At 47.9% G+C, this 21,370-nt stretch overlaps 1 protein-coding gene and 1 pseudogene across 1 annotated transcript; both read right to left on the bottom strand.

Annotated features, from left to right (window-relative positions):
- Nucleotides 1-3,510: 3,510 nt before the first annotated feature.
- On the bottom strand, nucleotides 3,511-5,134 carry LOC136529682 (uncharacterized acetyltransferase At3g50280-like; annotated as a pseudogene).
- A 2,948-nt stretch (nucleotides 5,135-8,082) lies between these two features.
- Nucleotides 8,083-12,403, bottom strand: LOC136525459 (transcription factor GHD7-like). The gene is made up of 3 exons (XM_066518438.1): nucleotides 12,244-12,403; nucleotides 8,324-8,600; nucleotides 8,083-8,239 (listed from the first exon to the last, which is right to left on the bottom strand). Exons 1-3 carry the CDS (start codon nucleotides 12,401-12,403, stop codon nucleotides 8,083-8,085), a joined length of 594 nt encoding a protein of 197 aa, XP_066374535.1.
- Nucleotides 12,404-21,370: the final 8,967 nt, after the last annotated feature.

Below are 21,370 nucleotides of genomic sequence, written 5' to 3'. Positions count from 1 at the left end.
GTGTGTTGCGGGAGACGAAGGGAGGCGAGCGTGCTACGGGAGAGGAAGGGAGGCGAGCATGCGCGCGATTAAGGGAGGCGAGCGATTAGCGGGCGAGTGAACGGGCGGTGCATGAAACGAAGCGGGCGAGCAGGCAGCCGAAACGTTCTCCAAGGGCAAACGCGTCCAAGTAGTCCATCTTATGGCCTCAGCGACATGCTTTGAGAAAACAGTGTCAAGGCCCAGGACGACTTCCTTTCCAGGTACGGAGGGAGTACTCATGGATGCGCCGCCAACGATAGTGGAGGTGAAACAGTGTACCCCGAGGGAAAAAAAATCATAGTATTAATTATTGTACCATATTAAGCATTCATTTTTTTACTAATATATATGTAGTTACTTAATAAATGCGTACAAATACATAAAAACATATAAAATTTTATATATCTGAATAAAATAAAACCAGTAGTAGTAAAAACACTACTACAAAAACTTTATTGGAGGCGGGCGTTTTCGGTTTTCCGCGGCGGGCAAAGCCGTCCGCCGCGGCCTAGAGGCCACGGTAAATCGTGGCTTAACCGCGGCGGCCGGCCTTGCCCGCCGCGGTTAACCGATTTACCACGGCGGGCGATGTAACGTGCCCGCCGCGGTAAATATACTTTTACCACGGTGGGCACGTTACACCGCCCGCCGCGGTTAATCGTTTGGAAAAAACAAAAAAAACCCAAAGCCCACCGGCGAGCCCATTGACTGAGCCCACCGGCGAGCCCAATCCCAAACCGAAACCCTAGTGCCGCCATCGTCGTCCCTGGATCCAGCTGCAGCCGCCTCTGCAGCGCCGCTGCCGAAGATGAGGCCGGAAAGGAGGAGGGCGCCGAGCAGCCGCGCATCCGCGTGCGCCGCCACCGCAGCTCCGACGTCCGTGCCGGCTCTAGATCTAGGAAAAGGGAGAGGGCACAGTGAGGGAGACGAAGAGAGAAGAGCGAGGGAGACGAAGAGAGACCTGTACCTGCATTGGCAGCGCCACCGTCGCGGCATTCACCGGATCCGGCCAGGATCCGTCGGATCTAGCCGCCCTCCTATAGGATCCGGAACCCTTCCACCTAGAACCGCTCGCCGCCGTCGTCAGGGAGGGATGGGGAGGCCGCCTCCCACCAGATCCGGCCAGGGAGGAAGAAGGGGGCCAGATCCGCACGAGGGAGAGAGAGGAGACCAGGGCGCGCCGTCGGTGGATGTCGCGCCGCCGCGCGAGGAAGGGAGCCAGGTCCCGCGCGCAGAAGCCGACGTGCGCCCCATGTCCCCAGCGCCGCCGGTGGATGTCGCGTTAGGAGAGGAGTGGAGAGGTGGTGACGACGGAGTGGAGAGGAGACTGCCTCGGTCTCGCGTGGAGTGGGGAGTGGGGAGGTCGCCTCGCCTCGGACTCAGTCGCGCGGAATGGAGAGGAGGTCGGGCCGACCGGTGGAGGAAGAGAGAGACAGAGGAGTGGGGTAGAAATCGGGCCTTGCTGGGGATTTTGGGCTTGGGCCTTTTCCGAGGCGGGCCATATAGGATGCCCGCCACGGTAAATCGATTTACCGTGGCGGGCACCTTAAGACGTCCGCCTCGGGAAATAGGCTATTTTCCGAGGCGGACGTCTTAAGACGCCCGCCACGGTAAATCGATTTACCGTGGCGGGCACCTTAAGATGTCCGCCTCGGGAAATAGGTTATTTTCCGAGGCGGACGTCTTACGACGCCCGCCACGGTAAATCGATTTACCGTGGCGGGCACTTTTGCCCGCCTCAGAAAATAAAAAACGTCCGCCTACGTAAATCGACAGGCATTAACCGTGGCGGGCAAAAAGATGCCCGCCACGGAGGCCACCTGGGCGACGTCGCGCAAATTCGATCATGTAGTAGTGAAATTAGGTACTTACATCCACATTTGGTTCCAACGGCCACTGGGTTGCCACACACTCGTGATAGTCGGACCAGTTTAACAGCACTTACTTTCTGAAGCACCTCTTCAGGCTCAAGGGCATGACAAACGCAAGTCATGTCAGATGCTCGCACAGTTTGACAACATATTTCGCTTGGTTTGACATAATCAGTGATGATATTATTTAATGTTTTCATGCATTTGGACTTAACTTTCTCTTTTTGCTTATAGCAATCAACCTCACCGGAAGCTGGATATGTGTCCTCGTATGCATTGTAAAAACCAAGGCGAAAACCAAGAGTCGAAGGACTGCTTTTGTACTCATTGTTGTATAATTAATGTATGATGGCGATCGGTGCTGATGTTAATTTCCAAGTCTAATTAAAAGAAGTGCTTCCTCTCTGCTAACCTACCGATTGTGAATGTTGGTTCTTATGTATACGGTTCGTGCACTGCGCACTTATATTTATATAGCATATACGAGGGGGCAAGTCTCGTGATAAGTTAATGCCAAGGAATCCTCTTATACATTGATAGTACCACAAAAAAGTTCGACTCATATATATAGCTAAAAATAAATACCTGCAGATCTTTGAACAAACCAACAATACTACAAAAAAATGTGAGTGACGAAACAATGATTAATGTTAAGAAATCTTGCTGATAGATACATAGACAACATGGATACGGTCTATTTATTTTTAATAATACTTTGACGGCCAATACGATAATTCCAAGGAATGCTCTTACTGATAGTACCACAAAAAAAGTCCAAGACATATAGCAAAAATAATACCTAGTGATCTGAAGTTGTCACCTCAGTACAATACATGCTTACAATTCTGTAATGTACGAATCTAGCTAGTCTACCAGTGGCGGGAGATGGGGGTGAGAGGGGGGACCAAGCCCCCCTAGTTTTCACTGAAAGATTTAAAATTTGATCAAGTTTTTAAAGATATAAGAAGAAAACATTTCCAACAGCGCATTGTGAGCATCTATGTAGCTGTCGTACATTCGGTAACAGTCGTAGTCACCTTTGGAGTCCACTCTCCCCGGCGCTTCTTCCATCGTCTGCCTCGGGTGGTGACTGTTGGCTGTGGGGCAGCAGACGCAAATTAAGGCGGAGGTAGAAACCATAATGGCTGGATGAAGAAAGGAAAGGGAGTCATAGGGCCGGGTTCAGTCAGGGCAAGAAAGAGATGGGGGAGACGTGGAGTGGACCGACTGTGAAAGTTAGACCGACTTCTAGCTTGTGGTCGGAATCTACAGCTGAAACCTGGGCCTAATGGATGGTCAAGTGGGTTCCATAAATTTCGACGCAAAGTTTCTGGCCTCACCAACTCAGTTACTCAACATGAAGCACAATATGAAGGAAAAGGTCCTTTGGACCCTTTAACTTTCATGGTCTTCAGATTTCCCTTCTCATCTATAAAATCAGTTTTTGGAAGCACCCCCTCAACTTTTAAAATTGTTTGTTCTTTGCATCCCGAGCGGTTTTTGCTGGCGTGACACCATGTTGTTAGACAAGAGAAGGGTAAATCCAAGTGGTTGTTTCTTTTGCTCAATGTTCTAAACACAAGAAAACAATGCATGGATGGAGTATTTCGATCTTTTATCTTTATTATGAGGACATCATTATATAATCCTTAAGCAAACACGCTAACTAACTGGGAAAGAAAATTCAATTCAATTCCTTTTATTGCTTTGTCAGTGTCTGTCTGACTTTTGCATGATGGACTGGGCGGCTGGCGGTCAATTCTTCCCCGCCGGCGGACAAGGCTTGTCCGGCGAAACGGCCGCCCAGAACTCGTCGTCCTGCTCCAGCAGCGCCATGTGCTCCGGCGTCAGCACCAGCTCCGCGGCGATGCTTCCGCCGCCCTCCTGCCCCGGGTACAGCGACGCCTTGCCGTCGGACTTGTTGGCCTTGCCGCTGCGCGCCGCCAGCGGCGCGCCCCAGCCGAAGTCGCAGCCGTACATGTCGAAGCGCGGCGAGCTGCCCATCATGATGCCGTTGGAGTCGAAGTACCTGAGGTTGTAGAGGACGGGGCTGCCCATCCACGCGGCGACGCGCGCCCGGATGTCGGCGTCCGTGTGCGCCGCCACCGCGCGGCCCACGGCCGCCGTCGCCCAGCCGTGTCCGCGCTCCAGCAGATCCGCCGCGGTGACGGCCTCCGTGGCGACGGCGTAGATGGTGTTCCCGAAGTACTCCGGCGGCAGCTGCGGGCGGAGGCGCGTGCGGTTGTTGATGGCGGCGCGGCAAAAGGTTGTTTGGTCGGGCGGCAGGCGGCGCGCGCGGGTGACGCAGCGCCACACCAGAGAGCTGAGCGCCTGGAACTTGGTGACGGCCGCCGCGCCGGCCGCGTCCCCGGCCGCCAGGAGCTCCTCCCGCGCCCGGTCCTTGAGCGCCTCCAGCGTGTGGGCCGAGAACTGCAGCATGCGCTCGCGCAGCGGCGGCGGGGGGCAGCCTCTCGATGAGCCCCGTGAGGTCGGGGAACGGGAGCACGACCGGCGGCGTCGGCGTCGTCAGGCCGTCGGGGGACCAGCGCTCCAGCATGGGCGGCGGAGCTGGAGCGTGCTTGTGCTCCTCCGGCCCCGAGGCCGAGGGGGAGGCAGAGAGGCTGTCGCGCGCGATGCCCGCCCATACGTTGATGAATCTCCATAAGGCGCTGCCGTCGGAGAGCGCGTGGTTGTAGGCGAAGCCGAGGAAGACGCCGTCGGTGAGTTCGGTGACCTGGACGACGAACAGAGGGAGGTGGTGGCCGTCGTGGTTGACGGCGCCATCGAGGGGAAAGAGGGACTGGACGAGGCGCGGAACATCGGCGTCGGGCGGGATGACGTCGGCGACGGCGACGCCGTCGGCGACGGCGTGGACGATGTCGACGCCCTGGCCGTCGCAGTCGATGGAGACCGAGCAGCCGAGGACGTTGCCGTGGGCGTCGCGGTGCTGGTCCGTGGCGAAGCGGCCGGCGACGGGGTAGTAGGCGTGGCCGCGTGGAGCGCCTGGGCGAGCGCGGTCTGGAGGTGGTCGAGGAGGCGGGCCGTGGAGAAGGGCGGCGTGGCGTAGAGGAGGCCCTTCTGGATGTAGTCGGCGGAGAGAAAGGAGACGTCCCAGGTGGTGAGCGGGATGCGTGGGCGCGGCGGCGGCTTGACGGTGCGCCTGGACAGCACCCGCAGCTGCGGCGAAGGCGACGGGGACGGCATGGCGGCTGGTTGCAAGCTAGCTGCTTGTTGTGACTGCACTGGAACTGGATTGGCTCCGTAACCCTAGCCCTGCCCCTGCCTGCCTATATATACTGGTACGGCACGCACAGTAGAGGTGAAGTGGCCGGCCGGCCCTCCATTGATCGTTTCCTCGATCTCCAACGCAACAACACGAGCAGCGACTCTGAGTGAACCTTCTTCCCTCTTGCCTCACCGTCAGCATCGTTTGGCTGGTTCGTATCGTTGCTGGTTCATGAAGAAATACTGCTGGTTGGTTTGTGTGAGAGAAAAATACTGTTCCGACTGAAAATTTACGATCGTTTACGACAAGCCACAGCCAAACGAACGCGCTGTTTATTCATGCATGAGGGGGACACGAACGAGGTGATAGTCAGTAGCTAGTAGCCATTTCGTCTCCTACCGAAAGTTAACTAATTGCATATACATACTAGTCAAATAAAGACCATCAACCTGTTCGGTTGACTGATTCATATCGTTGTTGGTTCGTGAAGAAATACTGCTGGTTGGTTTGTGTGAGAGAAAAATACTGTTTCGATTGAAAATTTACGATCGTTTACGATAAGCCACAGCCAAACGAATAGACTGCATGGCGATGAAAAAGCTACAAACTTTGCTTAATTAGCTTACTAGTTTGGAGATGGGGTTGGTGGCTTTGGCTGGTAGGAGAGTCTGACTCTGACCTGATCTGGCTCATACATACGTAGTTTGTATGTCCGTCACACATGAATGCTTCCTTCAATACAATTTGTTGATTGCCTGCCTGCCTTCCTCCCCAAGTTAATAATAATATATATATAGGCTAGGAACGTTCATGGAAATCAAGGTCTCTACCACCTACTTGCTCATACATACGTAGTATATCTAAGGCTTGCATTGTTTACAACTGATCTACACTAACATTTCATCCACCTCCCAGCAGGTTAGCAGAACGGATGGATCTAGTGATCGATCATCCAAAATAAAGAGTGCCCCGGCCCTTGTTTATAATCGTCCATAGCAGTAGCAAATAAGGCTTGCATAGTTAGGTTTATAGGAATGGAATGTGTTTCTCTGTAAATACATATGAACTTGACTCAACCAAAGCGCGCGCACGCGCACTCTTGGAAAAGAAAATACAATGCAGATGATCCCATGAAAGCCACCATGGATACATACACATACCATAGTACATAGGGATGAAAACGGTCGGAAAACCTCTCAACCGTTTTCTACTTCTACATTTGAATACGAAAACGAAAACGAAAGCGGTAAAGCCGGACACGAAAACGAACACGAACTTACGGAATATCAAAAATTTCGAAAACGAACTAATTCGAGCGGAATTATGTCGAACACGGTCGGTATACGAAAAATCAATACGGTACATTGGCCCGTAGGACCAAGTGCATAACAATTAACAAGTACATAATAATTAACAAGTCCTAAAACTTTCTTAAAAAGTATCTCCATTCGACATGACGTAATGAAGATATGATTTTTTAAGGCAACAAACGCTTGTACGCGATTAATATATCGCTGACTTTGTTTAATTTTTTTGAACATCTTCAAGACATCAAATGAAAAAACTAAGAACTAAAAAGTTGTAGATCTCGTCGAGAGCTACAATTTTCATATAAAAATCATCTTCATCCGAGATCATATGAAAAAGATATAATTTTTCTAAGGTTAGACTTGTAGTGGGCCAAATTTTGTTTAAACCGAATTTTGAAACCGAATTTTGAATTCAAGATATTCCGAATTAAAAGTAGAAACGGTCGAAAAAATGTCTAAACCATTTTCGTTCCGATTTCGAATTTGGTATTCCGAATTTCGAACTGAATTTGAATTTATCCGAAAATACGAATTCGATCGGATTAAATATAGAAAACGATGCGGTTCGGTACGGGATATTTCGGTACCGTTTGCATCCTTAATAGTACGTACGCATGGGACTATTGCTTAAATTTAGGAGTAATAGTTGTGGAAAAAAAACTCAAGCATGGACACATGGAGCGAATCTACATTAGGTGTGAACGGCTGCTCCATAGAGACCGCCTTGGCACCTACACTTTAGTGCATGCCGTTGTGTTCGCCTGTATATAAGAACGAGTCAATGTCTGGTTTTAGTTTGGTGTTGAAAGTTGAACCCAATATATATTAGCAGAAATTGTTGAGCTTGTTATTAGAAGATCTTTTTGCGGACCTACTACGCTTTAAACAAGCGGTCTGAAGTGTTGTTCAAAATTTGACCAACCTCACAAGAAGACCATAAGTCCATTGGACCACACAAGTGAGCTCAAGTAGTCTAAACTTTAACTCTTGACTTTAGCGAACTAAACTTTAGATTATGGAACCCAAAACGAGTTTCTGCTCAGAATTTTCAACATTGATAAATTGCGCAGAAAACAAATAATGGTGGATTCAAACTTGCAAAATATCATTTATACAAGGCTATTGCTTTATTATACGACGGAAAAAAAATTCCAGAAAGAATGATGCCGTGCCGTTGACACAGTAACTTTCCTATGGGGGCTATATGTTCTCAATAAGAAAATAAAAAGGGGAAAAATAAAAATAAAAGGCCTATTATTGTATTGTACGTGACGAACAAGAAAACATACATGCATGTAATTGCAAGGTTTTGGGATTCAAATGACAAAAAATTTCAGACCTGACCGAATTGGGCAAATTTCGGTAATTTTGGACCATAATTCAATCGTTTTGAGCAGTCATAATGTTCAGATTTAGCTAATATTTAACTGAATTTTGACAAAATTTGATCAAGAGGAGTGTGAAGATGAAGCGAACAAGTTATAGCTTGGTAAGTTTGCAATTCTATATTGAAATAAGAACTTTGTAGGCATGTTTGGACTCTAGACTTGGCTAAAAAATCAAATTTAACTGATATTTTTGACTGGTATGATGTTGTTTCGGACCTCACCGAAATTTAACCGACGAGAATTTGCTTTTTAATTTGTCCACAATTTCAGATGCTTGTCTCCTTCACTGTAGCTGTAGATGCTGATGGGCTGTCATGAATCTGGGGATCATCATCATGCTGAGCCTTTGCAAAGCGGCCTTTGACTCGCTTTCTTGTGTCTGCTCTGGCCTTGCGAGAAGCATACATGATCTGCTTGCAGAACCTGCAATGCAACGCACGCATTTACGTACAAGAATTAGATGAACGATCGATGAGATAGAATTCAGAAGTTGTTCAGAGCCTATACCTTCTGTTCTTTTTCTTCTCGTTATATCTTTGTTTGGCCCTCTCCCTCTCTCGTTTCTTGGCCATGGCACTTGCATCCTGCAGCAGCATCTTGTCATGGTCTGCGCCCGTCGTCATCTGCCGTGGCTGGGCCGCCTGCGTGAAATCTGCCCTCTCCGAAAACACCCCGCCACAGAAAGGGAAGCCGGCGTCATTGTTGCTCTGCCAAGACGGCTGCGCAGCAGACACTGTAGCTGCTGCTGCTGCTGACAGCAGCCCGCCGGCGACGAGGATAAGAGCTGGTTGCCATTGCCATAAGAGGATGATGACCGCGAATCATTTTATTTATTTTGGACAACCCATTCATCAGTCAGTCAGTCAGTCCTGTTAGGTTGATCTCCACCAAGTTAGTCCAACGATCAATTGGGTCCTTGATCCACGCTTTGATAGAGGGCGCTCAGCCGTACTCCTGGCTGATGCGCCCCCGTCGCGCAGCACTATAAATAGGAGGTGGGACTGGAGCTCGAAACATGAGGTTGATCGCGGCCGCCAGCGCCCCACCGATGACCTAACCCTAGACCGATCCTGAGGGTGTGCTGTGAGCGACGGGAAGCGTCATCACAGTCGCCGCCGCCACTGACCGCGCCTCCACGTCGCTGCTTCCTCTACTCCGAGCATCGCTGCGGCACCATGGCCACGACATCGGTCTGGCGATGTACATCATCGAAGTCTTCTATCTGAGCCAAGAATTTACCAACTAGATCAACACGTAGAGGTTCTATTTATCTATCATTGGTATCAGAGCTAGGTTTCTAGTATATAGATCTAGACTGGGGTAGAAAAGTGAAAAGAAATCAAGAAGGAGGTGAATCTAATTGAACCCCAACCCCAACCCTAACCCTAACCCTAACCCTAGATGGATGGACGGAGAAAGGGGAGGACCTACCCGGTTCCTCGCCGCCGTCGCTACCGCCGCGTGAGGGAAGAAGCAGCCGAGCCGCGCTCGTCGTCGTGCGCGCGAGCCCCGGCCGAGGGCACCGTCACAGGACCGCTCGACGGCGGTGCGCTCACCCACTAGGGAGCGCACGCTCTGGTGAGGGGACCCGTGGCGGCGCCCGCCTTCTTCTCCCGCGTCTGCTGCTTTGAGGGCTGACAAAGGAGAAAGGGATCTAGGGTTTAGGAAAGAGAGCGTGTGGGGGTGCAAAGAGCACCACCGCGGTGCCGCTCGACCAGCGTGTTTCGGGTGGGAAGGGGGAGAGCAAGCCGACGGCTGCGGCGAAGAGAGAACCCAAGCAGTGTTGTGGGCGCCGACGTTTTGCCCTATAGTGTTATGGGCGCCATCAATTCCCATACCAGGCTAACATGGTAAGCCCCCCTCATGCCTCTAGGCATCAATAGTGTTGTGGACGCCGTCATTTGTCATACATGGTGAATACGGTAAAAACCTCCCACATGCGTCTAACATAAACAGTATTGTGGGCGCCTACCATCATCTTGTACCCGACGGCATGGGCAACAAGACTTAGTAGCATACGTACTCTCTCTCTCGCTTGTAAGGCCGTCCCCTTCATCTATAAAAGGGGATGCGCTCTCTCCCAATGAAGAGGATCAGTTCACTCACACACACGACGATCCATCGACAACTCTCCAAGAGAGGACTCGAACGATTCGAACAATCAACGATCGATTCACCCTCTGCTAGCTTTAGACACTAAAGCTACAAAGAGCACACGCTCGAATACTTACCGCACATAGGAACTCCCGTCACTCTTGGCCCTTTAGTCCGGAGTCCGACCGGACCTCTTGCACCCCCATCTTTCTCCCTCTTGTTTGTAACCCCATAGCAAACTTCGAGCACCTAGGCTCAGGAATAAAAGTCATTGTCTGACTCAAACTAGACGTAGAGCACGTTGCCTGAACCAGTATAAACCATGTGTCATTGAGTGTTAGGCCACATCTGATCACAACGTACGGTAAAACTACAAATATTTATGTGTTGGTCACTTTCTACACCGACAGTTGGTGCCGTCCGTGGGGAAGACATCGTACGTTCACACTTTTTGGTCATTGGATGGCCCACCTTTCCGCCATCTTCACCATGGTGGGCTCAAGCGATACGACTTGCTTCGGCTCGCTGGAGTTTCCTGCACTCCCACAAGACGGGATGTGGGTTCCACCCGTCTTCGAGCCATCCCAGGCCTTCCTCTTCGGAAGCCTGGACTTCATCGCTGATCGGCTCAACGTGCTGCACCTCCACGAGGAGGCACTTGTTTCGGCGCCCGTTGGAGGAGGCGCGTCCTTCGTCGGCTCTGAGACTCCTAACAACTTCCACGATGAGGCGCCTGCGCTTCGCTCTGAGCCCACGCAGGGCTCAAACCCAATTATGAGTAACATACACTTTGTTATTTACTCGCTATTTACTGTCTTTCATCGATTCTCTAGAGGGACCCCATTGTCCCTGCCGTGACCGCCATGCGACCGGTTCCTCTATGGCCTCGTGTCCCCCATGAACGCGTACGCTGAGGGCTCCGAAGGATGCTGGCGCCGCCCCCTCTCACATCCGAATTCGTGGGAATGGCGAGCTACGCTCCCACCTCTTTTCACGACCTCATGGATGATGATGTTGAGAGCGACGACTCTAGCATCGGTGATGTCGTAGCATCTAGCCACCCTCTGTCCCGGGAGTGTGCTATGGCAGAAGCTCCAGGATTGCCACCGGTGGTGGCAGAGTCTCTACAGACCAACACCCCTCTGGACCCTCGCGCGGATGCCCTCATATGTGCCCAGGAGCACAGCAAGGAGCTACGACAAAGGCGATAGAACCAGCCGCCACCTGTGCCGACGCACTTAGCACACCATGATGCGCCCCGTGTGCGTAACCCGGTGAGCAGCGCCCAGGGTTGCCTCGCCAGGTTCATCAAAACATCATCAACGAGGGGAACAATCCCCCATAGTTCGCTCGAGCTGGCCAGAACATCACTGCGGCGGTGATGCTCCTGCGCGGCCTTCCTGAGCCAGACAACCTCCAGGAATAGGCGATCCACTGGAACCTCTAGGCACTGGTGGAAACCACCGCCGTTCAACAGGCGGAGAGCTCCGCATCGCACCACCGACTCCCGGCCTCTCTCCCCACCAGGGGAGTGGCGACACACCAGATGAATCGCTCCATTCGCTCACCGCTGCAGCCACCAGGAGCAGAGCAGGAGGCCACAGCTACACCACGGCCTGACCTGGTGCCCGCTCCACACCGGCCGCCTGTGCGCGAATGCCTTGTGCCAAACCGAGATGCTCGTAGCGTCATCAGCAATTGGTGTCAAGCCCGGCATGATGATGATGTCCATCGGGCGACGGTGACAGCAGATGACACGGGCTCCGGCCAGACCATCGAGGGGACCGGTGAAATGTACCCCAGGCATCATCACTGACCCAACAATCGGAGTCCCAGCCCAAATGGCCTAGGACCACTGGCCTTTGGCTAGCGCATCCAGAGAGCGTCGTTCCCACAGCCTTCTGACCACCGACCAACATTGCCAAATATACCAGGGATGATGACCGGTATATGGCTCGAAGACTTTTGGCTCACCTACCGAGCCAAGGGAGTGGATGATGATCACTTCATCATTCAGTACCTCCACATCTGCGTGGGGGAACATGTTCGAGCATGGCTCGAATTTCTCCCGCGCGACAGCATCCGTGACTGGGCGGACCTCAAGAGGATCTTCGTCGGAAATTTCTAGGGGACATATGTCCGCCCTAGAAACTCCTAGGACCTCAAGAGCTGCCAGTAGGAGCCCAGTGAGTCCCTGTGGGATTACATCCATAGGTTCTCAAAGCGGTGCAACTCCCTACCTGATGTCGTCGATGCGGACATCATCAGCGCATTCCTCTCCAGGACAACCTGCGAGTCCCTGATCCACAAGCTTGGTTGCTGAAGCCCCGTACCACCCGGGACCTGCTTGATGTCGCCACTAACCATGCCTCCGGCGAGGAGGTGGTCAGAGCAGTATTCAATGCAGGCCGGGACAAGGGTAAGGCCAAGCGTGAGGACCAAGACGAGGGCCCCTCCACATAGAGGGGCAAAAAGAACAAGAAGGATCGGCATCGAACGACCAACTCCACATTGGTTGCCATGGCTGATCGCGTGGGCAAGCAGCCCTAGTAGGGCCTGCCTGACCGGACAAGCTCATGGATAGCCCATGCACCAACCATGCTTACCCCGTCAAGCACCTCTACAAGGACAGCGAGCTCCTGAAGCATTTCCTAGGACAGGCCGGCGGAATGAAAGAAGAAAAAGGCAAGGAGACATCAGCCAAGAAAGGAGACGCGGCGAACAAGGATGAGGATGGCTTCCCCGACCTCGAGGAATGCATCATGATCTTTGAGGGATCCGATGTCGTCTACTCCAAGCGCCAGCACAAAGTGCGCTACCGAGAAGCGTGCGTCGCCAAAATGGTCATCCCCTCCTTCCATCGCTGGTCGAAATCTCTGATCACTTTTGATCAGAGGGACCATCCATCCAACATCGCCAGACCAGGATGCTACCCGCTCGTCGTCGACCTCATCATCCGCAAGAAGCGCCTCACCAAGGTGCTGATGGACGGAGGCAGCGGCCTCAACATCCTCTACGTCGACACCCTTGACGCCATATGCATCCCCCGGTTGGAGCTCCAACCGGCGAGCTCTCCCTTCCATGGTGTGATCCCAAGAGCGTAGGTGTACCCGCTCGGTCAGATCGACCTGTCCATCACTTTTGGTGATCGAGCCAACTTTCGCTTAGAGGTACTTACCTTCGAGGTGGTGGACTTCCCGGGGTCTTACCACGCCATCTTGGGGCGGCCATGCTACACCAAGTTCATGGCAGTCCCCAACTACACCTACCTGAAGTTGAAGATGCCAGGACCGAATGGCATCATCACTGTGGGTTGCACCTTCTCGCACGCCTTCACGTGCGACCACGAGCATTTTGAGCTCGCCACTACTATCATCAACTCGTCCGAGCTCCCATGGCTCGGGGAGTCATCAACCCCAGCAGTCCCGGACTACAACAAACCAACCCCCTCGACGGCCTTCCGCCCACTCGAGGAAACTAAGATGGTGGGGATCGACCCCACTGATCCAACCAAGATGGTGCGGATCGGGATCTAGCTCCTGGCCAAATAGGAATGCGAGCTCATCGACTTCCTACGTGCCAATCACAACGCTTTTGCATGGAAACCATCTAACATGCCAGGCATACCGTGGGACATCACTGGAAGGTCCTAATGGCTAGAGGGGGGTCAATAGCCTATTAAAAAATTTCTACAACAACACTTAACAAACCGGTTAGACAATTATCTTGCTTTGCCTTGCCCTTGGATGATGTGGCCTTGAATGCCATGCTCTTCTTTTTCTCATCTTTCTTCTCCTTCTTTTCTTCCTTCTCATTATCATCTCTATATGTATCATCGGTCATTATATCTCTCAACACTTGGTTTGGTGTCATGGTGTCCAAACCACTCCTCACTAGAATAGTGACCAATGTGCCAAATCTTGAAGGCAAACATCTCAAGAACTTGTGGAAGAAGTCATTGTCCTTCACCTCTTCTCCAAGTGCTTTGAGATCATTGACAAGCACTTAAAGCCTATGGAACATCTCAGGCACGCTCTCATCCTCCTTCATCTTGAAGCTTGCAAACTTCTCTTTGAGAATGTATGCCTTTGCACCCTTCATGGCTTGAGTGCCCTCAAATGATTCCTCCAACTTCTTCCAAGCCTCATGAGCCATCTCAATATTCTTGATTTGCTCAAATGCTCTTTCATCAATTGCATCATGAATGGCACTTAGGGCAATGTCATTGTTTTGGAGAAGCACTTCTTCGGCCACGGTGGGATTCTCTGGATCCTCAATCTCAATTTTGGTTTCTACCACCTTCCACACTCTTCTATTGACTGACTTGATATGTGTGGTCATCTTTGATTTCTAATATGAATAATTTGTGCCATCAAATTGGGGTGGCTTCTTGGTGTTGTTGATTTGAGCCATTTTTACACCGAAGGTTGTTAAGCCTCAAATCACGGTGACCTCGGCTCTGATACCACTTGGAAGGTCCTAATGGCTAAAGGGGGGGGGTGAATAGCCTATTAAAAAATTTCTACAACAACACTTAACAAACCAGTTAGACAATTATGAGGCAAAGCGAGTGTTGCGCTAGCCTACTAAAAATGCAAGCCACCTACCACAATTCTAGTTTATGTAGATTCAATCCAAACAATAACTATAGCCAAGAGAGTGAGCTTGAGCCGTTCATGGGGCTTAAATAGAAGCCCCCACGAAATAGAGCCGTTGTACCCCTTCACTGGGCACAACATGGGGTGACCGGACGCTCCGGTCATATTGACCGGATGCTGGACCTCAGCGTCCGGTCACGCAATACGTGCCACGTGTCCCCTCTCTTCAAATATTGATCGCCCGATCTCAACGGTCAAGTGATGACCGGACGCAGCAGCTCAAAGTGACCGGACGCTGAACCCCAGCGTCCGGTCATTTCTAGTAAACATCCAGAGATGACTTTTCCCGACCGGACGCGACCGGTCATGCTTGACCGGACTCACCCATCGTCCGGTCACACGGCGACTCCCTTGTGCATGACCATGTCAGTGTGACCGGACACAGCCAGCCAATGTTCGGTCATTTTAGTGCCAGCGTCCAGTCGACGACCGATGCTACGCTTCTTCTGCTGCTACTGACCGGACGCGCCGGTCCTTCAGAGACCAGCATCTGGTCACTTACAGTGACCACATTTACCTGAGTTTAGGGCGCTAGTGGCACCGTCGGACTGTCCGCACTCTATGGGCGGACACTCCACCGGTGAAGTTTCTAACCCTTGCTCAAATGTGCCAACCACCGAGTGTATCACCTTGTGCACATGTGTGTTAGCATATTTTCACAAACATTTTCAAGGGTGTTAGCACTCCATTAGATCCTAAATGCATATGCAATGAGTTAGAGCATCTAGTGGTACTTTGATAACCGCATTTCAATACGAGTTTCACCCCTCTTAATAGTACGGCTATCAAACCTAAATGTGATCACACTCTCTAAGTGTCTTGATCACCAAAATAAAATGGCTCCTACCATTTATACCTTTGACTTGAGCCTTTTGTTTTTCTCTTTCTTCTTTTCAAGTCCAAGCACTTGGTCATCACCATGGCATCACCATCATATCATGATCTTCATTTGCTTCACTACTTGGAATGTGCTACCTATCTCATGATCACTTGATAAACTATGTTAGCACTTAGGGTTTCATCAATTTACCAAAACCAAACTAGAGCTTTCAATCTCCCCCTTTTTGGTAATTGATGACAACCCTTTCACAAAGATATGAATTAAAAATTCAATTGAATCCATGTTGCTTGCCCAAGCATTTTTACCATTTGTAAAAGGATATGGACAAGTTTGATGAACCCCAAGTGGTAGCAATTGCTCCCCCTACATATGTGCTAAGAGTTTGGATTGTAGCTTGCACATATGCTTAGATAGGAAATATAGGAGACAATGTCTACCAAATGATGCTAAGGTATAAAAGATGGACCTTTGAAGCATGATACCAATCGGAGTGCATTATACCATCCTTAGCACCATGGTTAGCTCGATACCACTTGGAAACACTTGGAAATGAAATCACTAGATAAACTTATGCATGCTAGATTTTCATTTCATCATTCAAACCTATAACTAGCATACACCACACAAGCATGAATATTGAAATTTAAAACTTGTGCCATGCATGCAAACATATGAAATGCACATTCAAATGCATCATACAAGTTCATGAGCTTGCTCCCCCTACTTGTGTGCTCAAAATTTTAATTGATCCCTTTCCTTTGTCATATTTCTCCCCTTATGTCAAGTTCTCTCCCTATCACTTGTATCTTTATTTCTCTCCCCTTTGTGTTGTATTTTCACTATCTTTGTGCACTATTTCTATTTCTCCCCCTTTGTCATCAATGACCACAAAGGTTCAAAATGTAGATAGGTTGAGATTATCAATGTCAATCAATGGGGTGAGGATTATTTTCCCAAATTTGGTCCAATCTAGATCATTTGCCAAAGATTTTTTTTAACTCGGTTTGATCCAAGGACAAGCTTCTTCACACCTCCAAATAAGGGTTATCTTGTACCATGTTGAGTTAAACACTTATAGCTCATTTTCTAGATTAAACACTAGGTTTACAAGCCCATAAACATGTCATATACTATCACTAGATCAAAATAAACATCGAAGCAATAGTGGTACCATATAATCATCAAATTCATTTGATTTTCACGAATGAGCCTATTAAATGTGAAAGGTATCTAGATGCACTAAACATGTCCTTAGCAAGGATGTATGCCATGCCAATCAACTTTTACCTTGGATTGCTCGACGGAGAGGCATGTCATATAAGTGGGGGGGGGGTGCATCAACACATATTTGAGAAATCCAATATGTTCAACTCATTCCTTAGCTTGCAAAACTTTTTCTCATCTAATGGCTTGGTGAATATATCGGCAAGTTGATCTTCAGTGCCTACACTCTCAATGCAAATATCCCCTTTTTGTTGATGATCTCTTATGAAATGGTGGTGGACATCAATATGCTTTGTTCTTGCATGTTGAACCGGATTGTTGGTCAACTTGATTGCACTCTCATTATCACATAGCAATGGCACTTTCTTGAACTTGATTCCAAAATCACTCAAAGTGGCCTTCATCCAAAGTATTTGTGCACAACAACTACTGGCGGATATGTATTCGGCTTTAGCGGTTGATAATACAATACTATTTTGCTTCTTTGATGACCATGAAACAAGTGATCTTCCCAACAATTGACATGTGCCTGAGGTGCTCTTTCTTTCAACCTTGCATCCCGCATAATCCGAGTCAGAGTAACCAACTAGCTCAAACTTTGCTCCTTTGGGATACCACAAACCAACATTTTGTGTATGCTTCAAGTACCTCAATATTCTCTTTGTAGCCTTCAAATGACTTTCTCTTGGTGAGGCTTGAAATCTTGCACACATGTATACACTAAACATGACATTCGGCCTTGATGCGGTCACATAGAGTAGGCTTCCAATCATAGACCGATACAATTTTTGATCCACCGTATTTTCACTTGCATCACTATCCAAGTTGCCATTTGTTCCCATTGGTGTGCTAATAGCTTTGCTATCACTCATGCCAAACTTCTTGATCATATCCTTGATATACTTGCCTTGACTCACAAATGTACCATTCTTCAATTGCTTGATTTGAAGACCAAGGAAGTAACTCAACTCTCCAATCATGGACATCTAAAACTCATTAGCCATCATTTTTTCAAACCCATCACAAAAGTCTTGATTGGTTGATCCAAATATGATGTCATCAACATAGATTTGCAACACAAACAAGTCTTTGCCAATCTTCTTGATGAAAAGAGTGGTGTAAACTTTGCCCATCATGAACCCTTTAGAGAGTAGGAAGTCCCTCAATCTCTCATACCATGCTCTAGGTGCTTGCTTCAAGCCAAACAATGTCTTTTTCAATTTGTACACATGGTTGGGCTTCTTGTCATCTTCAAAACCAGGAGGTTGCTCAACATATACTTCTTCATTGATGTAACCATTGAGAAATGCACTCTTAACATCCATTTGATAGAGCTTGATGTTGTGGGCACAAGCATAGGCTAGCAAGATTCTAATTGCTTCCAATCTAGCAACCGGGGCATATGTTTCTCCAAAGTCAAGACCTTCAACTTGTATATAGCCTTGTGCTACCAATCTTGCTTTGTTCCTTACTACTATCCCATCTTGATCTTGTTTGTTTCTAAAGACCCATTTGGTTCCAATCACATTGTGTCCCTTTGGTCTCTACTAATTCTCATACTTGATTTCTTGTGAAGTTATTCAATTCTTCATGCATAGCATTCACCCAATCACCATCCTTCAAAGCTTCATCCATCTTCTTTGGTTCAATGGATGACACAAATGAGAAATGCTCATAAAATGAAGCCAATCTAGATCTTGTTTGTACACCTCTAGAAATATCACTAATTATAGTGTCCAATGGATGATCCCTTGCAATATTGGTTGATTAGAGGATTGGAACTTGATTGCTTGCACTTGCTTGATCATTGGGTTGAGATGATGTACTAGCCACTTGATCTTGTTCATTGTCATGAGAGCCACTTGTACTAGCTTGATTTGTATCATCTTGCACATTTGAGTTAGAGAGCACTTGTACTTGATCATCTTCATCATCATTCACTTGCCTAGGCCTCAATTCACCAACATCCATGTTCTTCATGGCATTTGAAAGTTGAATGCCTCTAACATCTTTCAAGTTCTCATTCTCTACTTGTGAACCCTTGGTTTCATCAAATTCAACATCATGAACTTCCTCAAGAGTACCACTATCCAAATTCCAAACTATATATGCTTTGCTTGTAGTGGAATAACCAAGTAGGAATCCTTCATCACATTTCTTGTCAAACTTGCCCAATCTAGTGTCTTTCTTCAAGATATAGCATTTGCAACCAAAGACCCAAAAATATGCAATGTTGGGCTTTCTACCATTCATGAGCTCATATGGTGTCTTCTCTTTCAATGGGTGACAATAGAGGCGGTTGCTACAATAGCAAGCTGTGTTGATAGCTTCAGCCCAAAAGGATTGACTCACATTATACTCACTAAGCATAGACCTTGCCATATTAATGAGTATTCTATTCTTCCTTTCAACAAGGCCATTTAATTGTGGAGTGTACTTGGCCAAGAATTGATGTCTAATTCCAAATTCATCACACAACTCATCAATTCTAGTGTTCTTGAACTCACTACCATTGTCACTTCTAACTCTCTTGATGGTTGTTTCAAACTCATTGTGAATATCCTTGACAAATGATTTGAATGTTGCAAACACATCACTTTTGTCCATTAGAAAGAATACCCATGTGTATCTAGTATAATCATCTACTATCACAAAGCCATATTTATTTCCACCAATGCTAGTGTATTGTGTTGGCCCAAACAAGTCCATATGCAATAACTCAAATGCTTTACTAGTGCTCATCATGCTTTTCTTAGGATGGGTGTTTTCAACTTGTTTTCCGGCTTGACAAGAGCTACAAAGCTTATCCTTTTCAAATACAACATCTTTCAAGCCTCTAACCAAGTCATGCTTAACCAATCTATTCAATTGTTTCATTCCAAGATGACCAAGCCTTCTATGCCATAACCAACCCATGCTAGACTTAGTGAACAAGCATATAGATAATCTAGCTTCACTAGCATTGAAATCAACCAAGTATAGATTCTCATATCTAAAGCCTTTGAAGATCAAGTTAGAGCCATCTACACTTATGATCTCTACATCATCTACCCCAAATATGCATTTGAATCCAAGATCACACAATTGAGCCATGGATAGCAAGTTGAAGTTCAAGCTCTCTATTAGCAACACATTGGAAATACTCATGTCATTGGATATTGCAATCTTACCAAGCCCTTTGACTTTGCCTTTACCATTGTCACCAAATGTGATACTATCATAACCATCATTGCCATTGGTGTTGATTGAGTTGAACATTCTTGCATCACTGGTCATGTGTTGAGTGCACCCACTATCAAGAACCCAATGCCTTCCTCCGGCTTTGTAATTAACCTACAAAAGAAGATCAATTATTTTTAGGTACCCAAACTTGCTTGGGTCCTTGAAGGTTAGTCACTAAGCTCTTTGGTACCCAAATGGCTTTCTTCTTTGAGCCCATCCATGGTTTACCAATGAACTTAGCCTTTACACCATTTGTACCCTTAGTAAGCACATAGAAAGAATTAAGCTTAATGGAGGATACATTAGCATTTTTGCTCTTGGTCTTGCACTCATGCTCTTTATGACCAACTTGCTTGCAACTAGTGCAAAACCGACCATTGTTCTTCACAAAACTAGTCTTGTGAGGAGCAAAGGCCACCTTGCCTTTCTTGGGGGTATAGCCCAATCCCTCTTTATAGAGAGAAGCTCTTTGGCTACCCAAGCACATAAGCAAGCGGTCCTCACCACCATAGGCCTTAGCCAAAGTGTGAGTGAGCTTGTTGACCTCCTTCTTGAGGTTCTCATTCTCAACCATTAGTGAGGCATCACAAGTGAAACCATCACTACTAGATGAGGTGGAAGTAGAAGTACTACAAGAAGGGTTAGTGGGAGCAACAATGGTAGGCATAGATAATGATTCATCAATTATATCAAGTTAAGCCTATATTGCAAGTTTCAACATGCTTCTTTTTATTTTGCTCATCAAGCAAAGAGGAATGAGCCTTTTCAAGCTTTTTGTGAGCCTTGCCAAGCTTCTCATGGGCTTCCTCTAGCCTCTCATGAGTTGCCTTGAGCTCATCAAGGGCTTGCTTAAAAGCTTTTACCTTCTTATTCAAGCTCTTGCATTTCCTTCTCTTAATGTCAAAGTGTTCTTTAGCATCTTCTAGCATGTCATATAATTCATCTTTAGTAGGTTCATCATCATCACTATCACTATTATTTTCATTATCATGTTCATCATCACTTCCATCATCACAAGTTTGTACCTTAGTGGCCTTAGCCATGAAGCATGATAGAGTGTCGAAGAGAGAAGGCTTCTCATTGATAGCAATGCTTGCAAGTGCCTTCTTCTTGGTTGTTTTGTCATCATTACTATCATCATCATCACTTGAGGAAGCATCACTATCCAAAGTGACCACATATGAACCACCCTTCTTCTTCTCGAAGTTCATCTTGTCCTTCTTCTCTTTCTTTTCTTTCTTGTCCTTCTTCTTGTTCTTCTTGTTGTCATCATCATTGTCGCTATTGTATGGACATTGAGCAACAAGATGATCTTTGCTTCCACACTTGAAGCACCTTCTTGACTCTTCTTTGTTCTTAGATGAAGACTTCTTTCTTCTAGCACGGTAGCCCTTCTTCATCATGAACTTGCCAAATTTCTTTACAAAGAGAGCCATCTTCTCATCATCATCATCATCCCATGAGCCATCATCTTCACTTGATGTATCTTGCTTTGCCTTGCCCTTGGATGATGTG

This window comes from Miscanthus floridulus, chromosome 19 (genome assembly GCF_019320115.1).
Source record: "Miscanthus floridulus cultivar M001 chromosome 19, ASM1932011v1, whole genome shotgun sequence".
NCBI lineage: Eukaryota > Viridiplantae > Streptophyta > Magnoliopsida > Poales > Poaceae > Miscanthus > Miscanthus floridulus.
This window is presented reverse-complemented; position numbering and strand designations above follow the sequence as displayed.